The sequence below is a fragment of the Moschus berezovskii genome, chromosome 9 (genome assembly GCF_049115385.1).
Source record: "Moschus berezovskii isolate FMDL1 chromosome 9, NW_MosBer_1.0, whole genome shotgun sequence".
In the NCBI taxonomy this organism is placed as follows: Eukaryota; Metazoa; Chordata; class Mammalia; order Artiodactyla; family Moschidae; genus Moschus; species Moschus berezovskii.
In genome coordinates this window covers 96,085,744-96,108,040 of record NC_142468.1, presented here as the reverse complement: position 1 = coordinate 96,108,040, position 22,297 = coordinate 96,085,744, and the positions used below count along the sequence as shown (strand labels likewise).

The following is a 22,297-nucleotide window of genomic DNA, read 5'->3' as shown; positions in this document are numbered from 1 at the left end:
TGGGGGCTTCAGGAAGGTCTGGGCTGCCTGCCAGCCCCAGGCAGTCCCCAGACTTAGGGGTGGGGGGGTGCGGAGGCGGTGCTTTTACCCTTTCCTTCCTGCTGGGTCTCCGGCCCGGAGTTTTCCTCAGGCCCCAGCCTCCCAGGCTCCCCACCCTGCTCTCCTTTAACCCTTTCCTGCGAGGGAAGGGGGGGCGCGGCTCTCGGTTCTCTAGGGAGGCCTAGGAGGCGGCAGGGCTGGCCGGAGGAACGGAGAGAAAGGCCGGGTGCCCGAAACCAAGCCCCCTCTCCCCCACCGGGGTGCCCTTCCTTCCTCTCCCTCCCCCTGGGGAAAGGGGAATGTGGAAGGAAATTAACTTTGACCCCCGGATTCTGGCTCTGGGCCCAAGACTTGAGTGGAAGGCAGAGGTTTTCAGGACCCTCGCCCCCGCCCCCCCTCCCCCTTCCCCCGCCCCGCCGCCTCCCTCCGCGCCCCTTTAAGCTCCCGGGCAGACGCAGATAAAGTTCATCCCGGAGGGGCTGGCGCGGCGGAGAAGCGGGGGAGGCTGGGGGCGGAGGGAAGGGCGGCGGGAGCCCGAGCGGTCCCACCCCCGCTGCAACCCCTGGCAGGAAGAGACTGTCGCGGGAGCCGCCGCCGAGAGGCTCGGAGCTCCGGGGGAAGGGCGCCCGCGGCGCTGCGGGTGGGTGCGCGAGCCGGGGTGGGGTGCGCGTGTCGGGGGGACCCAGGCCGCGGCGGGGGCGCGCCGCCCGGAGGAGGGGGCGTGGCTAGGCGCCCGCGGCCCGGGGCCGCCGGTGACACTGTCGGCTCCCTTCTTCCAGGGGCGGGCGGGGCAGCCATGCTCCTGTCCGGGGGCGACCCTCCGGCGCAGGAATGGTTCATGGTGCAGACCAAGTCGAAGCCCCGGGTGCAGCGGCAGCGGCAGCAAGTGCAGCGCATCTTCAGGGTCAAGCTGAACGCTTTCCAGAGCCGCCCGGACACCCCCTACTTCTGGCTGCAGCTCGAGGGACCCAGGGAGAACACGGGCAAAGCCAAGGTAAACAGCGTCTGGCCTCCTATCACTTCCAGCCAGACCTTTCTCCCGCCCTTCGCCCCCCTTCCCTCCCCCCAACCCCGCCAGCTCGGGGAGGCAAGGGTCCCCAGAGGCCCCCCGACCTGGACTGGGCAGTATGGCGGGCAGGTACTGGGCCATTCCCTGCCTCTCCACATCTGCAGCCTTGGGTCCTTCCCTCTGGTTCCTTCTTCCTTCTCTGCCCCACCCCTCTCTTGCGTGTCACTTCAGTCCCTCAAGTGTGTTGAGAAAGGCTCTGCGTTGTGTGTCCCCCCAGGAACCTTCCCTGGCCAGGGTCCCGCATTTACAGCCTATTCCTCCATCGGGGGAGCAGCTTAAGGTCTGGTATTTCTGTAGTCTGTGCAGTATACCTCTTTGTTCTCCACCCAGAGGCTTTAAGGCCCAGGTCTTTCTGCCTTCTTGTAAGTCTCCTTAAATCCTGGGCTGTGCCTCGGAGCCTGAGTGCTGGGACTGGCGGGGCCATTAGGGACTCCGCTAGAGAAATGTTGGCATTTTACAGATGAGGTATTGGGGACTGGAGAGCGCCAGGGGCCTCCTGGAACTCTTAGGGTCGCGTAAGTGGGGGTGGCCGGGGCTCTGGGCTCAGCGCCCCACACTCTTGATGCCTGAGGCGGCCTCTTGCAGGGGCTCAGGGGCAGGGGTGCAGCTGCTCTGGAAGCAGCAGGCTTTGGGGATGGGTGGGAATCCTCTGGGAGGAGGGCTGTGGGCTTCAGATGAAAGGGCCTGCTGTGTGGGGCTGGATGCTGGGCAGGCCAGGTCACCGTGTGCCTCTCTCGCGTTTGCTCTAGCTTCTCTCACCCGCTTCTTCTCCACTTGGGTCTCTCAGGTTCCTTCTGACCCCCAGTCATGGCCAAGGTCTCCCTCTTCCCCAGATTCCCTTATCTTATCTTTTCCTGGTAGGAATACTACAGCCTCCCTCAGCCCCAGACCACCCTTCTCCCACCCCACCCCAGTACACTCCCCTACCCCAGCTAGGTCTCTGCCAGTATCCTAATTGGTCAAGGCCATGGGTGGGGGAGGCCCAGAACACGCTGGCCAGTGGACAGGCAGGCTAGAAAGTTCCTGCCTCAGCCCCTCCGCTGAGCTGCTTCGTCAGCAGTTTGTCTAGTTCTGACAGAGGTGCTGGGGGAAGGGAGGGGTGCCTGCCCACACAGCAGATGTGCAGGAGCCCTGGAGATGCAGACTTTTCAGCAGCTGGGATAGGCGGCTTAGCACGAGGAATCTTTGGGTTGTTTGGGGGTCTTAATCTTTTTGTTAATTTGAAAGACACCCGCTCACCCTTTTGTGAGACTGGGGGTGTCTAGCTGCCCTGACCCCTGCTTACATCCTTCATCAGCTTCTCCAGGCTCAGATTCTCCTGCTCCCACTGCTGCCTTAGGGTTCCTGGGGCCGCTGACTTTCACTCACACCCCAGGTCCTGCGAATGTAGCCAGTGGCTTTCTCCAATCCCCCCACCCTGCCCCCATCCTTCTACCTCTTTCCCACCAGTTTTCTTCTGTAGAAAAGCACAGTTTAAGATGGAAACAACATGAGGGGTTTTGGGTAACTCCCTCTCTTATGGTAAAGAACGAGCAGAAAGAAGAGATGAGTAGACCTTTGGAGCAGGAGGGCAGGGAACACGGGGAGGGGGAGGTTTTGTTTTAGAAGTAGGAGATCTGGGCTCAATTTGCTGTCACCAAGTTAACTGCTGGGACAGACGGGTGTGGTGGAAAGAGCTGGAGATTGCGGTTTGCTCCTTTCTAACTGGCTGACCTGGGTCAAATCACTGACCTTCTCTTAAACTTATTTTCTCATCTAGAAAACAATGTAGTAATACTCACTTCATGGAAGAGTTGTTAAGAGTCAGCTGAAATAATGCATGCTTACTTTTGCAAATGTGGAGAGTTAGAGGGTAGAGATGTCAGTAAGTGTTGTGGTTGACTAGCTGCATAACTTTGAGTGAGTTCTTTTCCCTCTCTGAGTGTATCTCCTTGTTTGTGAAGCTTGGATGAGAAATGCTTTCTAAGGTTCCGCGATCTGATGCAGGAAAATTTCCTACATATAAGGATGTCTTGAGCAGCTGACTGGTGGCTCAGTGGTAAAGCATCTGCTTGCAATTGGGAAGACCTGGGTTCAGTCCCTGGGTTGGGAAGATCCCCTGGAGGAGGAAATGGCAATCCACCCAAGTATTCTTGCCTGGAAAATTACATGGACAGAGGAACCTGGCGGGTTACAGTCCATGGAGTCGCAAAGAGTTGGACATGCCTGAGCACACAAGAAGAAGGATGTCTCACGGTTTCCAGGTAGAGGTGCTGTGGCTGACTCCAATCCCAGCTGTAAGGAAACAGAACTTGCACTTTGATAGTGAGTTGATATACACAGCCAGCTGGCAGAGAGAGCTCAGTGAGACTGAAGCTTGTGGGATGGAGAAGGGGTGATGGATGTCCTGACTGTGAGGGAAGAAGGGGTCAAGAAGGGTACGGGCTTCTTTGGAGAAGAGCTCACGTGTGTTTTTCTATCATATGCACTGGTTTTCTAGGAAATCTCTGTAGAACTCGAAAGTACCTTTAAGTAGTTTTCTTGTGGTGGGATTTAAAAAAATAATGAAGGCATTGCTGGAAATCACATTCCTAGGCAGCAAAAACAAGCCCTGGGGAAGCGTGGCCTTTCTGAGGTGAAATCAGCAAGTAGAAAGGAGAGTTTTTAGTTAATGATCAGAGTCTCTCAGAGACAAGCCCTGCTCAGCTTTTCTGTCCTCCTTGACAATGGTGTGAAGAAGGGTTGGGTGCTAAGAGGACAGGTGACAGTTCGATTCTACTCTTTTTGGAGGCGTTGGAATGAGGTGATGGGGAGCTCGAGATTGAGATGGGGAGATTGTGAGATGGGGAGCCGTGAGACAGGGTGTGGTCTGCTGACTCTGGGCTTGGCTCTCAGGTGCAAGCTGGTCTGTCCCTGCCCCACACTGACTGCAAGCAGTACCATGAAAGCTGGTAGTGGCCAGGGGTGTGCTGAAACTGGCTCCTGCTGACCCATTGTTAAAAAGTCTTGGTAGTTTTTGAGCCAGTGGAGTCCTAGTCGTAGTTTGAAATCAGCCAGGATGGGAGTAGTTACACCATGGAAGTTGGAAAATGCTACAGATCAGGACTGCCCTCCCCACAACTGGAGCCCCACAACTTACCAGCACACATAATTGTGTTGTGAGCACCTGATCCCTCTCCTTTAATTATTTGTTTTTATTTCATTTTTTAAAAAGATTCTTGCACAGGTATTTATCTGTCTCCCTCTTGAGCTTCCCTCCCACGGCCGTCCCGTTCAACCCGTCTGGGTCATCACAGAGCACAGAGCTAAGCTCCCTGTGCTGTACAGTAACTTCCCACTAACTCTTTATTTTACACGTGGCAGTGTAAATATATCAATATACTCTCAATTCCTCCCACCCTGCATATGTGTAGTGGGTTCATGTTGTTGTATAGCAGAAATGACACTGTAAAGCAGTTATACTCCAATTTTTAAAAGATGCTTGTTTACATTTATTTTTATTTAGTTTTTGGCTTTGCGGCATGCAGGATCTTAGTTCCCTGGCCAGGGATTGAACCCGTGTCTCCTGTAATGGAAGCAAGGATTCTTAACCACTGAAATGCCAGGGAAGTCCCTCCTTTATTTTGAACTTAATTTTTCTTTATCAAAATAATACATAATTTAAAAATCCAGTAATTTTTTAGAAGTCCACAGTATAATGCAGTGATTCCCTCCCTTGTCCTGCCAACTCCCTCTTCTGTGCTCTTGTAGAAACTATCTGTTCTGGAATTTATATATCTCTACATTCCTAAAAAATATGTAGATCCTGTATCTTTGGATTAATTTTACATACCTTTTTACTTCCTATTATTATAGGTGAGGGCTTCCCTGATAGCTCAGTTGGTAAAGAATCTGCCTGCAATGCAGAGACCCTGGTTTGATTCCTGGGTTGGGAAGATCCCCTGGAGAAGGGAAAAGTTACCCACTCCAGTATTCTGACCTGGAGAATTCCGTGGACTGTATAGTCCGTGGATCGCAAAGAGTCAGATACGACTGAGTGACTTTCACTTTCATTATAGGTGAGGATTTAGCTCCTTCATATTGCCATCCCTTTTTTCTTCCCAGTATAGCTACATTGCATTTTCTGTTAAATCTGTATTTATTATTCGCAACATTATGCCCATGCAAATATCACTCACATCTAAACATTGACGTGCACTATGATTAGGTTTTCGATCTCACTTTTCAATTTTTCTGAGGTAAAGAGCTCAACACCTTTCCTGTTTGTTTGTTTTCCTTTGTACCCATTGCTAATTCTTGTTACTTTCAGTCGCTTCTCACTACAATTTTCTGCGAGGATAGGGTTTTGATTCAAGGTGGCCTGTTACAGATTTTTTCCTGGGGGCGTCCTTTCTGTCAGGTCAGGCTTGCGTGGCTATCATCCTGAGATTCCTGTTTGCTGTCCTTCTTGGCATCCTCTTGCCCTTTTCCTTTGTTAAACGCCTGGTTTCCTGAACGCTGTGTCTTTGTCTTGGGTTGGTGGAGCACGTCTGTCAGTAGCATCGTTAAGTTAGAAAGATGGTGCTGTGCTGAAGATCATGCTGATAACTTAGGTCAACCTTCCTGTTTCTTGAATTCCACTCTTCAACCTGAACTAGTTGTCCTCTATGCCTCCCAGAACAATGCTTGATACAGAGTGGATGCTCAGTAATGATTTCTTGAATGGTTGAATACATTCTGAAATTTCTCTCCACAGTCATTCTGAAGATTGTCTTTGCTTTTTTTCTGAATTGGGTCTCCTTTCTTGGTTTTTTCCTTTCTTGCTTTGCTGGAAAATGCTCTGCAGTAGCTTCCTGAGACAGGCTTTAGAGGAGGTAAATTCTTGAGGTTGCATATCTGTGTATCTCCATTGCATATCTGAAGGTCACTTGATTGACAGTTTGGCTGGTATTGAATTGTACATGGACGATTATTTTCCTTCAGAAGTGAGAAGGCATTAATCTATTGACTTCTTGCTTTGGGGACATCTGAAGCTATTCTTGGTCCCTGGTCCTTTGATGTGAAGTGTTTTTCCTCTCTGGAAGTTTGTAGTTTCCCCCACTGCTCTGAGATGCCCCAGAGAGATCCTTTTGTGTGGGCATCTGTCTTCACCCATTGTTGGTTACTATGGCTGAATCTGAATGAGTAGAGTGAGGTGCTCCGCACCCAGTGCTCACCGTAGACCTCACTGTTGGCCGTCCTCTCTTCCTCCATGGTTTTGTGTGGTACCCACAGTGTACTCTCAAGTACACTGATCAACTTCTGCAGAACAAACTTCAGTGGGTAGGGTGATACTTGCTCAGCCTTTGTGTAGTGGGGTAGGTAGGCTCCCAGATCTAACTACTCCTCAAATAACTTTATCTTAGTCCACCTTTTAATTTTTTTTTTTTTTTTTTTTATTTACTAGGCTGCACTGGTTCTTAGTTGCAGCTTGTGGGATCTAGTTCCCTGACCAGGGATTGAACCCGGGTCCCCTGCATTGGGAGCATGGAGTCTTAGCCACTAGACCACCAGGAAAGTCCCCTGAATCCACTCTTTAAAAAGTGTTCTCCTTCACTCCTAATTCTGGAGTGTTTTGGATTCTCCTTCAGTTCTAATTCTGGATTTTTTTGGTGCTGCTTTTTTTTTTTTAAACTTTGAGTATTCTGCAGTGTAATTTGGTGTGCTTCTGGAAAGTAGACGATGAATGGTAACTGACTTATTAGAAAGAAGAATCCTAAGTCAAGATTGTATAAAGTATGCAGCAGTAGTAAGCTGTCTGGTGGTATTATTTTTATTTAACTTACACATTAACTGATGACTCACAGGACACTGGGCAATATATTTTAACAAATACACAACATTTTTCTGTGTGTACTTTGTCCCTGCATCTTCTCTACTTCTTCTCCTCTTGGAGAAAAAGGTCTGGGTAGGCTTAAAGCTGGAAAATTACTCCAGATATTTTCTGGATGTAAAGGTCTGGGTAGGCTTAAAGCAGGAAAATTGCTCCTGATTTTTCTGGGTATAAAGGTCTGGGTAGGCTTAAAGCAGGAAAATTGCTCCAGATATTTTCTGGATGTAAAGATCTGGGTAGGCTTAAAGCAGGAAATTTTCTCCAGATATTTTCTGGATGTAAACGCCTTTTTCCTTATCTGTTTTTTCTCTAATGCGCCATTGGCTTCCTTAGTGGCTCCGTGGTAAAGAATCCGCCTGCTAATGCAAGAGATGCAAGAGACTCGGGTTCTATCCCTGGGTCAGGGAGATCCCCTGGAGTAGGAAATCACAACCCATTCTAGTATTCTTGCCTGGAAAATTCCATGGACAGAGGAGCCTGATGGGCTGCAGTCCATGGGGTCGCAAAGAGCTGGACATGACTGAACGACTGAGAACACACACACTCACATACAGACAGCGTCATGGTTAAGACCTCAGACTGTGGCGTCGGAGTGCCTGAGGGTCCCGGCCTCTGTCTGTGTGACCTCAGACATGTGTCCGTCCCTGCTCACCTAAAATGAGGAGGATAGTAATTTCCGTGTAGGCCTGAGAGAGGAATCAACGAGTTATGTAGGTAAAGAGCCTGGCACCTAGCAAGTACTCAGTAAATATCAGTTCAGATTCACCATCTTGAAAATCACCTCATTTCCAGTATGTATTTACATTTGCTTTCTTTCTTTATTGGCTGTGCTCTGTGCAGGCTGTTCTCTGGCTGCGGTGAGTGGGGGCTAGTCTCCGTTTGCAGTGCACGGCTTCTGGTTGCAGTCGCTTCCCTTCTTTGCTCACACAGGCTCTAGGTGTGCCGGCTTCGGCAGTCACCGTTAGTTACGGCTCCTGGGCTCTAGAGCTCAATAGTCGTGGCGCATGGGCTTAGTTGATCCATGGCACGTGGGATCTTCCCATGACCTGGGCCGGGTGGAAGAGGTAAGCTCAGCCCTGAGCAACCTCGCTCACCCACCACTTGGCAAGGGTGAATCTGACCAGGTGGAATAACTCTTATAAGTCTGAATACCATGAACCCCATATGGTCTTGGGGATGGCTGTTGGAGATCCAAAATGGAGCATTTATTCCTTATGGATCTGTCAGGGGGAGGCAGGAAGAGGGATGACTATCACTGCTACAGGGGTGAGAAGGGGATTGAGGATGAATGCAGTCATCAGGGTTGACTGATTAAGAGGGAATTCCCATGGTTCCTTGGAGCTCATGGGCTCATGCTGGCGGAACTCAGTCAGAGAGTGGAAGAACCCAACCTCTTCCATCCCAATGCCCTCTGAAGTCTGAGTGTGTGAGCCCTGGAAACATGAGGAGCTGGTGCCCAGACAGCCAGAGGCCTCCCTTCCGGCTCAACCATTGTATGTATCTGTGGGAATCCCTTGGATACCAGACCAGGGACTTATCTTCTCCTCTGTCCCCTCTGGGCAACAGAGTTACCATGGTTACAGTTACAGGTTGTGCCAGAGACCTTCTGCAGGGGGATTAACCAGAATCTCACAGGATTACCCCGTAGTCACTGTGTAGTCAACCCGAGGAGGTGGAAAGAGCTCTGGTTTCAGAGTCAGACAGAACACAGCTGTGGTCTTCACCCAGTCACCCGCTGACTGTGTGTCCCCGGGTCAGCCATATGGCCTTTCTGAGCCTGAAAAATGGGAATAGACTGTGCCAGGCTCAAGCTAAGCACTTCCTTTGTGTTAACTCACTGAAACTTCATGATAGCCTAATGAGGGGGAAACCATTATCCCCATTTTACAGATGAGGAAACCTAGGCACAGGGAGAGTTAATAACTTGGAGGGTACTCAGTAATGTGCCATCTCCCTCCCCTCAGCTATTTCACAATTCTAGAATGCCAGGGTAGGACTGGCCCTTGGGAGTGTCTCCGTTAGTCCAGCTTTTTGCAGGTGAGGAGACCGAACCCCTGAGAAGGTGATAAATTTTTCACAGTACCCCTAACATATTGAGGTCAGGCTGGAACTAGAACCAGGACCCTTGACTCCAAGCGCAGGTACTCCCCTCCCCCATCTGTCAGAGCTCCCTGGAAAGAGAGGAGAGTGTGAGGAGGCAGGGCCAGGGAGAGCTGGCTGGGCCCTGGGCAGGAGTTGGGGTGGGGAAATGGGTAATTCGGCTTATGGTGAGCAGGGGGAGTGCATGTGCTTAGAGAGGGGAGTGAGGTCCAGTGGCGGGTCCCTAAAGGCTGGCTTCCTTCATGTTCTTCCCACTGGCTGCAGGAGTATCTGAAGGGCCTGTGCAACCCGGAGCTATGGAAGGAGGTCCGCTACCCGGCGGCTCTGCACTGCGCCTTCCTCGGGGCCCAGGGCCTCTTCCTGGACTGCCTGTGCTGGAGCACCCTGGCCTACCTGGTGCCCGGCCCCCCGGGCTCCCTGATGGTGGGTGGGCTGACCGAGTCTTTCATCATGACCCAGAACTGGCTGGAGGAGCTGGTGGGGCGGCTGCGCTGGGGCCCGGCCCCTTTGCTCACTCCCCGCGGCATCTGGGAAGCCGAGGTGACCCGGGCCTTTGGGGCCCTGGTCTGGATCCGTGGTGACCAGTATGCCGGGGACCTGCTGCAGCTGCCCCCGGCGGTCCAGGAGCTGCTGCTGAGCCTGGTGCGGGATGCCGCTGGCAAGGAGGACATCATCCAGTGGCTCAGCCGCATCGGCACCTCCGACTCCCGCTCAGACCCTGAGCTCCTGATCTGCCCAACCCACCAGCAAAAGGAAGGTCAAACCACAGTGGCCGTGGGAGACGGTCCTGGCCCCTTTCTGGAGATGGGGAGCCCAGAAAGTTCAAAGAGAGTAACCAGCCTGGGAGCCACAGGGACCCTAATCTCGGGTAACCCAGGCCCAAACACCCAGCAGGAGACAGCAAACCAGCTGGTCCGGTAAGTTCTGGAGAATCAGTTTGGCTTCTCTCCTGTTTCTGCGCCCCAACCCCAGGGAAAAAGTTTGGGACCTAACTCACCTTCCCACCTTTCCAACAAACTTGGGTTTCCTCCAGGGTCACTTCCAACAACCAAGGTGGTATGGACTGTGCTCGCGAGGAAGGGTCCGTGCAAGTCGGGAGCAGCCAGGACCCCGTGGATCACACCCAAGCCTCGTCCCAGCAGAGGCAGGTCCGGAGAGGGGAAGACAAGCTCCCCCTCCAGCCTCCAGTATCAACTCTGAGTGTGTGCTCACCCTGGAAGGCCTGGACCCCAGGGCCAACCTTTGCACCCCTGTGGCCAGGGGCTATTGCTGCTACCTTCTGGAGGATCAATGAACTGCATTCTCTTCACCTGGCCTGGCTCCTGTCCCAGGCATGCTTCAGTTTCCCTTTCTGGCAGAGGCCACTGGGCCCCATTCAGTTCAAGCTGCCAGGGCAGAATCCTTTGCCCTTAAATCTGGGATGGAAACAGAAGGAGCTGGTTCCCCTGCCCAGTGTGGAAAGCCCAGACTGTACACCAGATGGCGGGCCTGGAGGAGAGGCAGCCCTACAGAACTGCCCGAGGCCAGAGACCCCGAAAAAAGTCATGAGTTTACTGGTGGTCTCGGGAGGCTCAGGGGTAAAGGATAAGTCTGTCCCAGGACTTCCACAGATAGGGCCACCATTGCCCTCTACACCCCAGCTCCAAGCCAGAAGTGAGCTGGGGGATCAAGGAAGTGTGCAGTGGGATTGTAAGGGGCCAGAAGAGGGGCCCGTTCCAGTGCTGCCCACTGGGCAAGGTGTGCCTGCTGCTCAAGGGGGGCTGACAGCTCCATCGGGATCTGACTCTAAGACAGTGCCTGAAACTCTCAAAGTGCCCATGACTGCCGCAATGCCCACAGCTCAAACCCCACCCACAAGTCCAGTGCTGCCTGCAGCCCCCAAAGTGCCTGAAACCCAGATGATGGCGGCAGTCCATGAAGAACGTGCAGCCTCCAAAGTGCCTTCAGTTCCAGCAAAGCCAGCAGCTCCAGTGGTGCCCACAGCACAAAAGGCAGCTGTGGGTGAACCAGTGCCCGCAGCTCCCCATACTCCCACAGCTCAGAAAAGGCAGGCAGCAAAAACGTCGCCTGCAGGTCCCCAGACATCCAGAGCCCAGACTGGGCCCACCCCTAAAATCGGACCTACAGCTCCCAAAGCCCCTGCCACCCCCCAGACTTCCAGAACTCCGAAAACGCCAGCGGCTCAGAAGGCGCCCACAGGTCCGGGGTCCACCCTGGATGCAGGCAAACTCCTAAGTGAGGGCCAGCCTCCGTCAAGGGGCAGTGCTTCCTTCCTGAAGGGCCAGGGGCAGGCTGGAAGTCAGGGGCCACAGTGCAGTGGCACCTTGGCTCCCAGCAGCAAGCGCCAGCCTCAGGTGGAGGGGCTCCTGGGGGCTTGGGAGGGGACCCCAAGGCAGCCGACTCGCCATCCACAGGCAAGCAACACAGTGACCAGCTTCCAGAGGTACCACGAGGCCCTGAATACACCCTTTGACCTGGACCTGTCAGAAGAACCCGGGAACCCGGAGTTGCGGCGGGTGGTCATTGATGGCAGCAGCGTGGCCATGGTGTGAGTAGCCATGGGCCTGGGGTGGACTGGGACTGCCAGGGAGCTCAGGCAGGGTGTCCCTGGGACTTCCTTTCTCGATCTCTGTATATGGGTGACATGGGGTTCAAGTGGGGGAAAGAGGGGAGAGAAAGGCACATGTTGAGCGGCTACCGCATGCTGGGTGGTGCTCGCGGAATTGCACAGCAGCCTTCCGAGGTGGATTTCTGTTCTCCTTCCTTGACAGAGGCAGAAACAGGCTCAGAGAAGGGATGTATCTTGCCCAAGCTCCCAGAGCCAGTAAGGGGCCCTGCCGGCCTTTGGGTTCAGATCTGCCCAGCCCCACAATCTTTCCCTTTCAGCCTGCCTCACATAGCAGGGGGCCTGTAAACCCCAGTTTTCAAATGTTCAGCCCAACCCATAAGGCCCAGCACTGATCTCAGTGAAGATTTTCCTCACCGTGCCAACCTATAGAGACCAGCTCCCTGCACAGCACTTCCTGTTTATATATATGTCAGCATAAATACGTGCAAGGTGTCTTCATTTGCCTGCGTCATAGAATCTCTGCTGAGAACACTGTCAGCACACGGTTGTGGTCAGCAAATGTTTGTTTGCTCCCAGCCCTAAACTGAGCTCTTTGGTCGTAGAGGTTGCCCTCTTCCTTTTGCCCTGGAGGCCCCTACACAGGCACACATGCACACGCGCGCACACATGCGCACACACAGCAGGCGAGTGGACCCAGCAGGTGCTCACTATTTGATGAGGGAGGGAAGGGAGAGGGCACTGTTGGTGCTGATGCTGGTGCCCTGGCATTTCTGATGCCCTGTGCTGTCCCAGGCTGGCTCTGAGAGAGGGGTGGAGAGGCAGGGCCATTCCTAGGGCAGCAAATTGCTCCCTCACTGGTACTCCTAGCCCCTATCCCCACCTCCAGGCACGGTCTCCAGCATTTCTTCTCCTGCCGGGGCATTGCCATGGCGGTGCAGTATTTCTGGAACCGGGGACACCGAGAGGTCACTGTGTTTGTACCCACCTGGCAGCTGAAGAAGAACCGGAGGGTGAGAGGTGAGCTGTCCCCCCCAGCCCCTCCGGTGTCACCACGCTTTCCTTTTCCTTGCCTTTCTGGTCCCATTAGCCTTTTCCTCTTAGTGCTTCCTCTGACCGTCACTGTCTTCTGCCTTTCATCTCCAGAGAGCCACTTTCTGACAAAGCTACACTCCCTCAAGATGCTTTCAATCACCCCCTCCCAGCTCGAGAATGGCAAGAAGATCACCACCTACGACTACAGGTGTGTGGCTTTGCAGGCCTTCTCTTGTGGGGCCCTGGGCTTGGGCTGCGCTGATGTGTGAGGCAGAGTCTTGCTTCATCTGCTCCGGGGAGATGGAGGCAACATGTCAGAGAGTCATGTCAGAAAGGGAAGTGTGACGCACTGGCCCTCTGCAGCCAGAGGGAGGAACACAGAGAGGAAAGGGCTCCAAGATGGTTCTCTCCAAGTCCAGGGACTGTTCCTGAATTTGGGACTCTGCAGTCCCATTTCTCTAAGTTAATAGGCTTTCCTCCCTCATCAACTATGGGCTGAAACCCTCTACTGTCTTTGGATGGGACTAGCCCAGATGACTCCTGGTGTTTCAAGCAAGCTGCTTCCCCCAGCAGCTGATTTGGGTGCCAGTTTGGATTGAAGCTCAGGTTTTCTCAAGGAAATGCTGCAGTCTTTTCCTCCCACTGCCTTGACTCTGGGAGGAGGTGTGTGTGTGGCTGGAGCCCTGGCTCTGAAAATGGAGTCAGACTGCCCCTGCCTCCTAGCTAAAGGCCAAATGACTCCCTATTTGTCAATTCTCAGCACACACTCAACGTGACTGTAGGTCCAATGTGCACAGGGGATCCTGTGATGCTGCCTCTGTTGGGGGCAGAGAAGGCCCTCCCCACTCACTGACCCTGGGCTGGAGTTGATGCCCAGCAGGCACAGGTCTTGGCTTCACTTAGACACCTCCCATGCCAGGCAGGGTTCCTCCCTAAGACATGGTATCCACTCAGCCTTCAGGTTTGGGTGGGGCAGCTCAAGCATCCTTCCTCCAATGGCTGGTCCTCTGCATAAGGTCTTTAAGTGCCTTTTAATTCAGGCCTGGGTTTGAGGGAAGACGGCTTTTCTGTTAGGCTTCCCAAGTGGCGCTAGTGGTAAGGAACCTGCCTGCCAATGCAGGAGACTTAAGAGACACGGGTTTGATCCCTGGGTCAGGAAGAGCCCCTGGAGGAGAGCATGACAATCCACTCCAGTATTCTTGCCTGGGAGATCCCATGGACAGAGGAGCCTGGCTGGCCCGAGTCCATAGGGTTGCACAGTATCGGACAAGACAAGCGACTTAGCACTCACGGCTTTTCTGCAGAAGGGCCCTCTGCTGGGCACTTGTGGAATTGCATGGTCGGGGCTGCTGGAATTGCTCGCTGCTGCAAATGCTGAGAAGTAGGTAGCCTTTGCTTTCTTTCCTGGTCACAGCTCTCTTTCAAGGAGAAGTGATCCTTGGAAAAATGGATTTGTTTACTCAGGTAGGTCTTTTTACATGTGTGTAGATGCATACATATGTATGTAAGTGTGGCTTGGCACGTACATGAATGTTGTCAATTGGTGAAGAATAATCATGGAGTATTGGATATTAATATCTGCTGTGTAGCAGGCACTGAGCTAGACACTTAAGTGTATTGTCTCATTCAGTTTAATTCTCACAGCAATCAAGGGTAGGTATCTTATGTTTGATCGACAGGTATGGAAACCGAAGCACTAAAGAGGTGTGTGTGGATGTGGACAAGGCGTGGGTTTCTGTGTGTGTGTCTGAGCATGTGTATGTGAATGCCTATGTGTAAAACAGGGGTCTTTGTTTGCATAGACAGTTGGGGGATGTGCATCTCAGGTTGCCTTTCCAGGGGCTCGTGGAAATTAGCTCCAATTAGCTGCATAGGCAAGAAAGGGCTCTCACGCCTGGGCTCCCTGACTATCAAGGGCAGTGTTTTTGCCCTACACTTCTCAACAGGAAGCTACAAGTTCAGTGTCTCAGAGGACCGGGGAGGTGAGAGGCTGGGGACTGGGTCCATAGTGACTCCCCCTCTCCCCGCAGGTTCATGGTCAAGCTGGCGGAAGAGACAGATGGCGTCATCGTCACCAATGAGCAGCTCCACGTCCTGATGAATAATTCCAAGAAGCTGATGGTCAAAGATCGGTGAGGCGGCTTCCCTGGGATTGGGCTGTTCCTTCCCCGTGGGTGCCAGACAGCCCCTGGGGTGGGGGGTTGGAGGCAGGGAGAGGGGCCTTGGAGCAGTGCTCACCAGCACCTGCTGGGAGGATCTATTGGTCTCAGTTCCTGTGGCGAGGCCAGCTGGCAACAGGGTGTGTGTGGGTCAAGGGCTCCGTAGTGACCTTTCTTCCTCTGTCCCGGGCCCAGCCTGCTGCCCTTCACCTTTGCGGGGAATCTCTTCATGGTGCCCGATGACCCCCTGGGCCGTGATGGGCCCACCCTGGATGAGTTTCTGAAGAAGCCAAACAGGTAATGGGCTGGACCCCCCCGAACCCCCTGCCACCTCCCAGCTCCTCCTGGGACGGACCAGAAGCTTCCCCTTGGTGCTAGCCAACATTTGTTTAGTGCTTAACAGTGAGCAGAGTGATTTGACTTTTTCAGGTCTTTGTGCTTCCACCCACATCTGCACACCCATAAACTAATTACAGTATGGTTTTACAGTTTCACAGTCTTGCACGCATGCTTTAGTACTGTGCGTATCCTTCCACAGCTGGCATCTGTCCCCATGTTTGATTGCTTTTCCCAGGTGCGTGCCGTGTTAGTTCACGTGGCTGGCTTCAACGTTCATTCTCTATTCCATCGCATGAGTGCCCCACAGGGTCACGGGGTCTCTGATGGGAGGCCATGTTATGCTGTGGGCTCCGTGCTGCGGTGAACCGCCTCATTCTTGTTTCACTGCGTGCAGGGGGAGCTATGTCTGGAGTATATATCAAGAGGAATTTTTTCCACGTGTCTTTCCCCCTTTGACCCTCACAGCTTGAGTTAGACACATGTGACCGCTATCCTTGTTTTACAGACGAGGAATCTGAGACTCAAGCACTTTCCCCAGGTTACTGTGCTGGTGCCGGCAGAACTGATTTGCAGTAACTCAGTTCCTCTGAACCTCCCAGTTCCCTGGGCCCAGCAGGGGACTGTGGTTAGCACCTTCTGGGCAGGGCACTGCTTCCTGGGTCAGGTCCCCCAGGCCCGTTTCTCCATTTTGAAGAAAAGTGCTGTGGCCAAGGTTTGTGTGCCGTGCCCTCCTAAGCCCCGTGTCAGGCTTCCTTCCTTCTCTTGAGCTCCCCTGGCTTGCTCACCCTAGAGCCTGGTTGGAAGGACCCGTCATCTAATTCTTATCAAACCATTGGCTTAAAACTGCTTGGAAATGTCACTTGGTCAATGAGGTTTTGATTAAATAAGCCTTCAAAGCCCAGATGAATATCTGACGTTGCGGTTTAGTGGATGCTGGGGCTGGAGGGAGTGTCTGTGGGCAGGTTGTGCTGTGTGGGAGGCTGACCTGGCCTCAGGGGCACTCAGCCATTTAGTTTCGCCTCAGGTGGCCTCTCAGGCAGGCGGTCCCCGGCCTCCTCCATCAGAGCCTTCTGCCCTGCTGTTGCGGTGTAGGTTGGACACCGACATCGGCAACTTCCTGAAGGTGTGGAAGACCCTTCCTCCTAGCTCGGCCAGCATCTCTGAGCTGAGGGATGACACGGACCATGGCCCCCCAGAGAGTCTGCAGCATGTGGAAGAAGTCAGGGAGGAGCAGGAGGCGGAGAGACAGGCCGAGCAGCAGAGAGAGGAGAAGGAGATGCAGAAGCCGGCTGAGGAGGAGGAGGAGTTGGACCTGGACTCCTCGCTGATGTCCGTGTTCAGGGCTGAGTGCCCTTCCCTCTCGGAGGAAATCCTCCGGTGCCTCAGCCTCCACGACCCCCAGGACGAGGCCCTGGACATCGATCTCCAGCCGGCGGTGGCCTCTCCCTCACTGGGCATCCCCTGGGATGGAAAGGCTCCCTGCCAGCAGGTCCTTGCCCAGCTGGCCCAGCTGACCATCCCCAGCAACTTCACCGCCCTCTCCTTCTTCATGGGGTTCACGGACTCCCACCAGGACGTCATCCCTGACTATGAAGCCCTTGTGGCGCCCTTGCACAGCCTCCTCAAGCAGAAGCCGGACTGGCGGTGGGAGCTGGAGCATGAGAAGGCCTTCCTGGCCCTGAAGCGAGCCCTGGTGTCCGCCCTCTGTCTGTCGATCCCCAACCCCCAGCTGCCCTTCCACCTGGAGGTGACGGTGAGCCAAGTGGCCCTGACGGCCGTTGTGTACCAGGAGCACTCGGGGAGGAAGCACCCTGTAGCCTATACCTCAAAACCCCTCCTCCCCGACGAGGACAGTGAGGGCCCGCAGTCAGGGGGAGACAGCCCCTACGCCGTGGCCTGGGCCCTCAAGCATTTCTCCCGCTACATTGGGGACACCCCTGTGGTCCTGGACCTTTTCTACGCCTCCCGGACCTCTGTGGACCCTGAGGCATGGGACGGCCGCAGGGTTGCCAAAGCGTGGCTGATCAGATGGGCCCTCCTGGTACAGGACAAGGGCAAGAGAGCGCTGGAACTGACCCTTCTGCAGGGCCTGCTGGGGAAAAACCGGCTGCTGACTCCCATGGCTTCCATGCCTCGGTTTTTCCAGGTTCTGCCTCCTTTTTCCGACCTGTCCACTTTTGTCTGCATCCACATGTCGGGGTATTGCTTTTATCGGGAGGATGAGTGGTGTGCTGGCTTCGGTCTCTATGTGCTGTCTCCCACCAGCCCCCCTGTCTCCCTCTCCTTCTCTTGCTCCCCTTACACCCCGACCTATGCCCACCTGGCGGCCGTGGCCTGTGGCCTGGAGCGTTTTGGCCAGTCCCACATGCCCGTGGTTTTCCTCACGCACTGCAACTGGATCTTCAGCCTCCTCTGGGAGCTCCTGCCCCTTTGGAGGGTTCGGGGCTTCCTCTCCTCTGACGGGACCCCACTACCTCACCCAAGCCTGCTCTCCTACATCATAGACCTCACCTCTGGCCTCTCGTCCCTCCCGTTCATCTATCGAACCTCCTACCGGGGCTCCCTGTTTGCTGTGACGGTGGACACCCTAGCCAAGGAGGGTGCCCAGGGGGGCGATCAGTGTTGGAATTTGCCAAATGATGTGCCAGCCCCCGTAGTGACTCCCCGTACCATGTGCAAGAGGCCTGACTTGCTGGCATTGCAGCGGAGTGACAGCACCCTGGCTGATACCATGGCCAAGCTGCAGGCTGGGCAGAAGGTATCCAATTCCTCACCCTTCAGTTCTGCGTTTAGCTCCCTCAGCCTCGACAAGGAGAGTGGCCTGCTTATGTTCAAGGGAGACAAGAGGCCCAGGGTCTGGGTGGTCCCGCGGCAGCTCCGGAGGGACCTGATTTTCGCTGTGCATGATGGCCCCATGGGGGCCCACCAGAGGCCCGAGGAGACCTATAGGAAGCTGCGGTTGCTGGGATGGTGGCCAGGGATGCAGGAGCACGTGCGACATTATTGCAGGAGCTGCTTGTTCTGCATCCCTCGGAGTCTCCTAGGCAGTGAGGTGAAGGTCATTGAGTCTCTGTGGCCCCTCAGGTCCACCGCCCCCTGGTCCAACCTGCAGATTGAGGTGGTGGGCCCCATCACCGTCAGCGAGGAGGGCCACAAGCATGTGCTGATCGTGGCCGACCCCAACACCAGGTGGGTGGAGGCGTTCCCGCTGAAGCCTTACACGCACACGGCTGTGGCCCAGCTGCTGCTTCAGCATGTATTCGCCAGGTGGGGCATTCCCGTGAGGCTGGAGGCTGCCCAGGGCCCCCAATTTGCCCGCCACGTCCTGGTAAGCTGTGGGCTGGCCCTGGGAGTTCATGTGGCCTCCCCGAGCAGGGACCTCCAGTTCCCCTGCCTGACGAGTTCTGGGGCCTACTGGGAATTCAAAAGGGCCCTCAAGGAGTTCATCTTCTTGCATGGCAAGAAGTGGGCGGCTTCCCTGCCCTTGCTGCACCTGGCCTTCAGGGCCTCCTCCAGCCAGGCCTCGCCCTTCCATATCCTGACTGGGGCCGAGGAGAGGCTGACCGAACCCCTGTGGTGGGAGATGAGCAGTGCAAACATTGAAGGGCTCAAGATGGATTTATTCCTGCTACAGCTCACGAGGGAGCTGCTGGAGCTCCACTGGAGGCTGGCTGAGAAGACAAGCGAAAAGGCTGAGAATAGGCGTTTCAAGCGTGAGAGGCAGGAGAAGGAGTGGAACGTGGGGGACCAGGTCCTCGTGTTGTCCCTCCCCAGGAATGGCAGCAGTGCCAAGTGGGTGGGTCCCTTCTATATCGGGGACCGGCTAAGCCCGTCCCTCTACAGGGTCTGGGGCTTCCCTACCCCGGAGAAGCTTGGATGCATCTATCCTTGCAGTCTGATGAAGCCCTTTGCCAAGAGCGTCACCCCGCTGTCCTTCAAGGTCTTGGAGCAATGAGCTGGAGCAGTGGGGGAGCCCCCTCCCAGGGTCCTGGGCTGCTGCTGCTAGGTCTCCCCCTGCCCCCAGGCATGCTGTCACAGCCTCCCCACCCCTACCCCCGGGACTTCACTGTGCCTTTTGTAGAGAAGTTACTTCACAAAGCTTTGCTGAACTGCCTTGAACTGGGGACCAGTGTCCCTATGAAACATCCCCAGTATGGGGTACTGGGAGAATCTGCTGAAGGCTGTCAGGTGTGGGCCTCTGGCAGTTCTGCCCTGGGGAGCAGAGAGTTCCTTTCCCAAGGTAGGCCGGGTTCAGTGTCTCTCCCCGAGTGAGAATGTACACACACACACACACGCACAGCCCAGAATCTTACTCCTGGCTGTCCTTACCATGAAATGGTGTGGCTCTGGACCTCAGAATTGAAACCACATTCCACTGTCAGACAGAAACCCCAGATACGGGCTCCTCCCCCGTCTGTCCATTTGGGGAACCTTTGCCCTTGAAGCTGTAACAGCTGAGACAAATCCATGCAGGCTAAGGAAAGGCACCCATCCTCGGTCTCATGGACCACTTTCTCAGGCCAGGCTAGGCCTGTCCATTGATCAAGGAAGGACTGGCGGTCCTGGGCCCTGAGGCTTAGAGCTGGGGTGGGAGGTTGGCCAGCTAGGTGGGCTCATCCTGCCTGTCGGCTCTGGAAGGGCAAGGGGGAGAGAGTCAGCCTACCTCATTTGACTCCAGCCAATGGAGACACTCCCTGACCCTGGCTTTAAGGACATGGACCCTACAGGAGTCAAGGATCTCGATGCCAAGTGTGGCATCTCTACCTGAAGAGCTGCTTTGACTAGACCAAGGGGCCCAGGCCTCTGTTTTGGGTTGGTGGGGGTCACTGAAATGAGCAGTCTGGCACAGTGTGGTGCTGGCGTGGCTCTTCATTCCAGCCCCACCCCGAAACCCACAGCCTCCTCCTCCCACCGCCCCTGTGCGCTGCATCCCCAGACCCTACAGAGTATTGCTGCTTTTCTGGGTTCTCCCATCCCGCCCCAGTCCCCTGGATTTGCCTTCTGTGTAGAGACAATCCTGGCCCTCCCCTGACCCCCTAGCCACTCTTTGCAAAGATCACTCACCGGGAGAGTGCGTTTCCCACAGGTGTGTGTGCCTTCACTCACCCTCTGAATTGCTGCTGTCGCCAACAGAGAGGGTTCGAGGTGGAGGCCAGCACCGTGTCACTCTGGCTGAGCCTCTATAGTTTCATTTCTCTGAAGCTGAGCCGGTCTCCTTGCCTAGCTCTTGTTGCCAAAACACTTCATATTGCTAGAGCCAGAGTAGAACTTGCCATCAAGTCCAATTTGCTTGTTTTACAGCCAAAGAAAGAGGCCCAGAAAGGGGAAGCGACTTTCCCAGTCTCATGGAGTCGGAGGCTGAGCTAGGACCAGGATTAAGCTTCTTAGTTCTGTGTTCACCGTAGATGGGGGTTCAAGTGAGAGAAGCTCTTAGAATCCTGTACCCATCTTCCCTCCAGCTCCCCACCTCCCAAATCTTGTAGACAAACTACTTAGGTGTTGCCCTTAAACCATTTCTAGCTGTTAATTCTGTCCAGGAAAGAATGATTGGGTGACAGCTAAGATACTGAAAGGTGAGCTGTGGGGTTTTTAGCAGATACCTCTTCTCCCCCCCTCCTCCCCCTGCATGTTCCCCTCTTCTTCCCGTCCCCGTACTCCCTCTGATGGTCTGTTCAACCTCATTCTCCCTCCCCAGTGCTGTATCCATTCCCGTTAACCACATTTATGATACTATACCTGTTTGTGACCTTTTTTTTTTTCCATCTGATTTGTCAATAAATGGATCAAAATGGAGCTAATGTCCAGGTTTTTTGTTTGTTTTAACTTTAGACTCAATTAAGGGCTTCCTGGTGGCTCAGATGGTAAAGAATCCACTTGCAGCGCAGGAGACCTTGGGTGGAGAAGATCCTCTGGAGAAGGAAATGGCAACCCACTCCAGTGTTCTTGCCTGGAAAATTCCACAGACAGAGGAGCCTAGTGGGCTACAGTCCATGGGGTCACAAAGAGTCGGACACAACTGAGAAGGTGGGAATGAAGGTGAATGAAGGCTGGTGTAAGCATGGCATCCATGCTGAACCAACTTGGCCGTGTCGGAAACACGACAGAACTAGGTTTGAATTCTGACCCATGGCTGCGACCTCTGTGGTCTTCTCCTGAAGTCTTGGCCTCCCCATCTGTCTAGTGCAGGCTAACAATTCCTAAATTTCGGATGGTGCAAGGATCTTATGAAATAATCCATGCAGAGAGGCTCCTGTGGTGTGGGGTATGGAGTAAGCCTTTATCACCGGGATGGACTGCATGTTTGTGTCCCCTCAGATTTATAGGTTGAAATCTCAACCCTTAGTGGGATGGTATTAGGGTGTGGGGCTTTGGGGAGGTAATAAGGTTTAGATAAGGTAGTGAGGGTGGAGCCCCCAAGATGAGATTAGTGTCCTTGTAAGAAGAGAGAGAAATTAGAGCTCCTCTGTCCACCACTTGAGGATACAATGAGCAGATGGTCATCTGCAAGTGAGGAAGTGGGCTCTTATTAGACACCTGATTTGCCAGCATCTTGATCTTGAACATCTAGCTTCCAGAGCTGTGAAAACTGAATTTCTGTTGTTTTTGTTATAGCAGCCACAACAGACAAAGGCAATCACACAGAGCTCATATTTCTCTTCTTCCTGTCCTAGAACACTGGCTGTTGTTGCCTCTCAGGCTCAGAGACCTTCCTAACCCTGGCCAAGCCTCCACACTTCAGGTGTCCGCCTCTTGCTGCTCTTCTCACTTGTCCATTCAGCACTGGTCGGGGGATGGAGGGGCAGGAAGGACCCCTCCTTCCTGAGAACTACCCGACTCATGTGGTCATGGTCACTCAGTACTTTATAGAGCATCTACTGTGTGCCAGGCCCTGTCTAGTGCGGAGTGGGTGGAGGTAATGGGAGTGGCATGGTCTCTGCCCCTTTGGGGCCCACTGCCAGGTAAAGGAGGCATTTCAACAAGCAAATACAGTGCAGAGAGGTAAGGGAAGGAGCATGGCATAGGAGCCCACAGCACAGGAGCCTGAAGCCTCCACTCACACATGATCCAGAGAGGGGTCTTGTCTTCCCTGACACCCTTCACTGAAAATAATGCGTGTGCTCTTAGGATGGGGCAGCAAGTGAAAGGTTCATAACTACTAA

General features: G+C 54.2%; 1 protein-coding gene across 2 annotated transcripts; it reads left to right on the top strand.

Moving 5' to 3' along the window:
• The first annotated feature begins 221 nt into the window (after nucleotides 1-221).
• NYNRIN (NYN domain and retroviral integrase containing) lies at nucleotides 222-20,908 on the top strand. 2 transcript variants are annotated; one of them, XM_055436455.2, is made up of 9 exons: nucleotides 222-679; nucleotides 819-1,033; nucleotides 9,303-9,955; nucleotides 10,072-11,586; nucleotides 12,494-12,624; nucleotides 12,751-12,847; nucleotides 14,670-14,771; nucleotides 14,994-15,095; nucleotides 16,230-20,908. In XM_055436455.2, exons 2-9 carry the CDS (start codon nucleotides 836-838, stop codon nucleotides 19,090-19,092), a joined length of 5,661 nt encoding a protein of 1,886 aa, XP_055292430.2. In that variant the 5' UTR covers nucleotides 222-679; nucleotides 819-835; the 3' UTR covers nucleotides 19,093-20,908. The 2 variants fall into 2 exon arrangements, with proteins under 2 accessions (XP_055292430.2, XP_055292431.2); XM_055436456.2 differs by lacking the exon at nucleotides 222-679 and having other exon boundaries at nucleotides 729-1,033.
• Nucleotides 20,909-22,297: the final 1,389 nt, after the last annotated feature.

Excerpts from the sequence above, each read along its gene's own strand:
- NYNRIN (XM_055436455.2), top strand. The coding sequence starts at position 836 with ATGCTCCTGTCCGGGGGCGACCCTCCGGCGCAGGAATGGTTCATGGTG. Across the intron at positions 12,848-14,669 it reads ATCACCACCTACGACTACAG|GTTCATGGTCAAGCTGGCGG; the intron begins GTGTGTGGCTTT and ends CTCTCCCCGCAG. Across the intron at positions 15,096-16,229 it reads TTTCTGAAGAAGCCAAACAG|GTTGGACACCGACATCGGCA; the intron begins GTAATGGGCTGG and ends GTTGCGGTGTAG.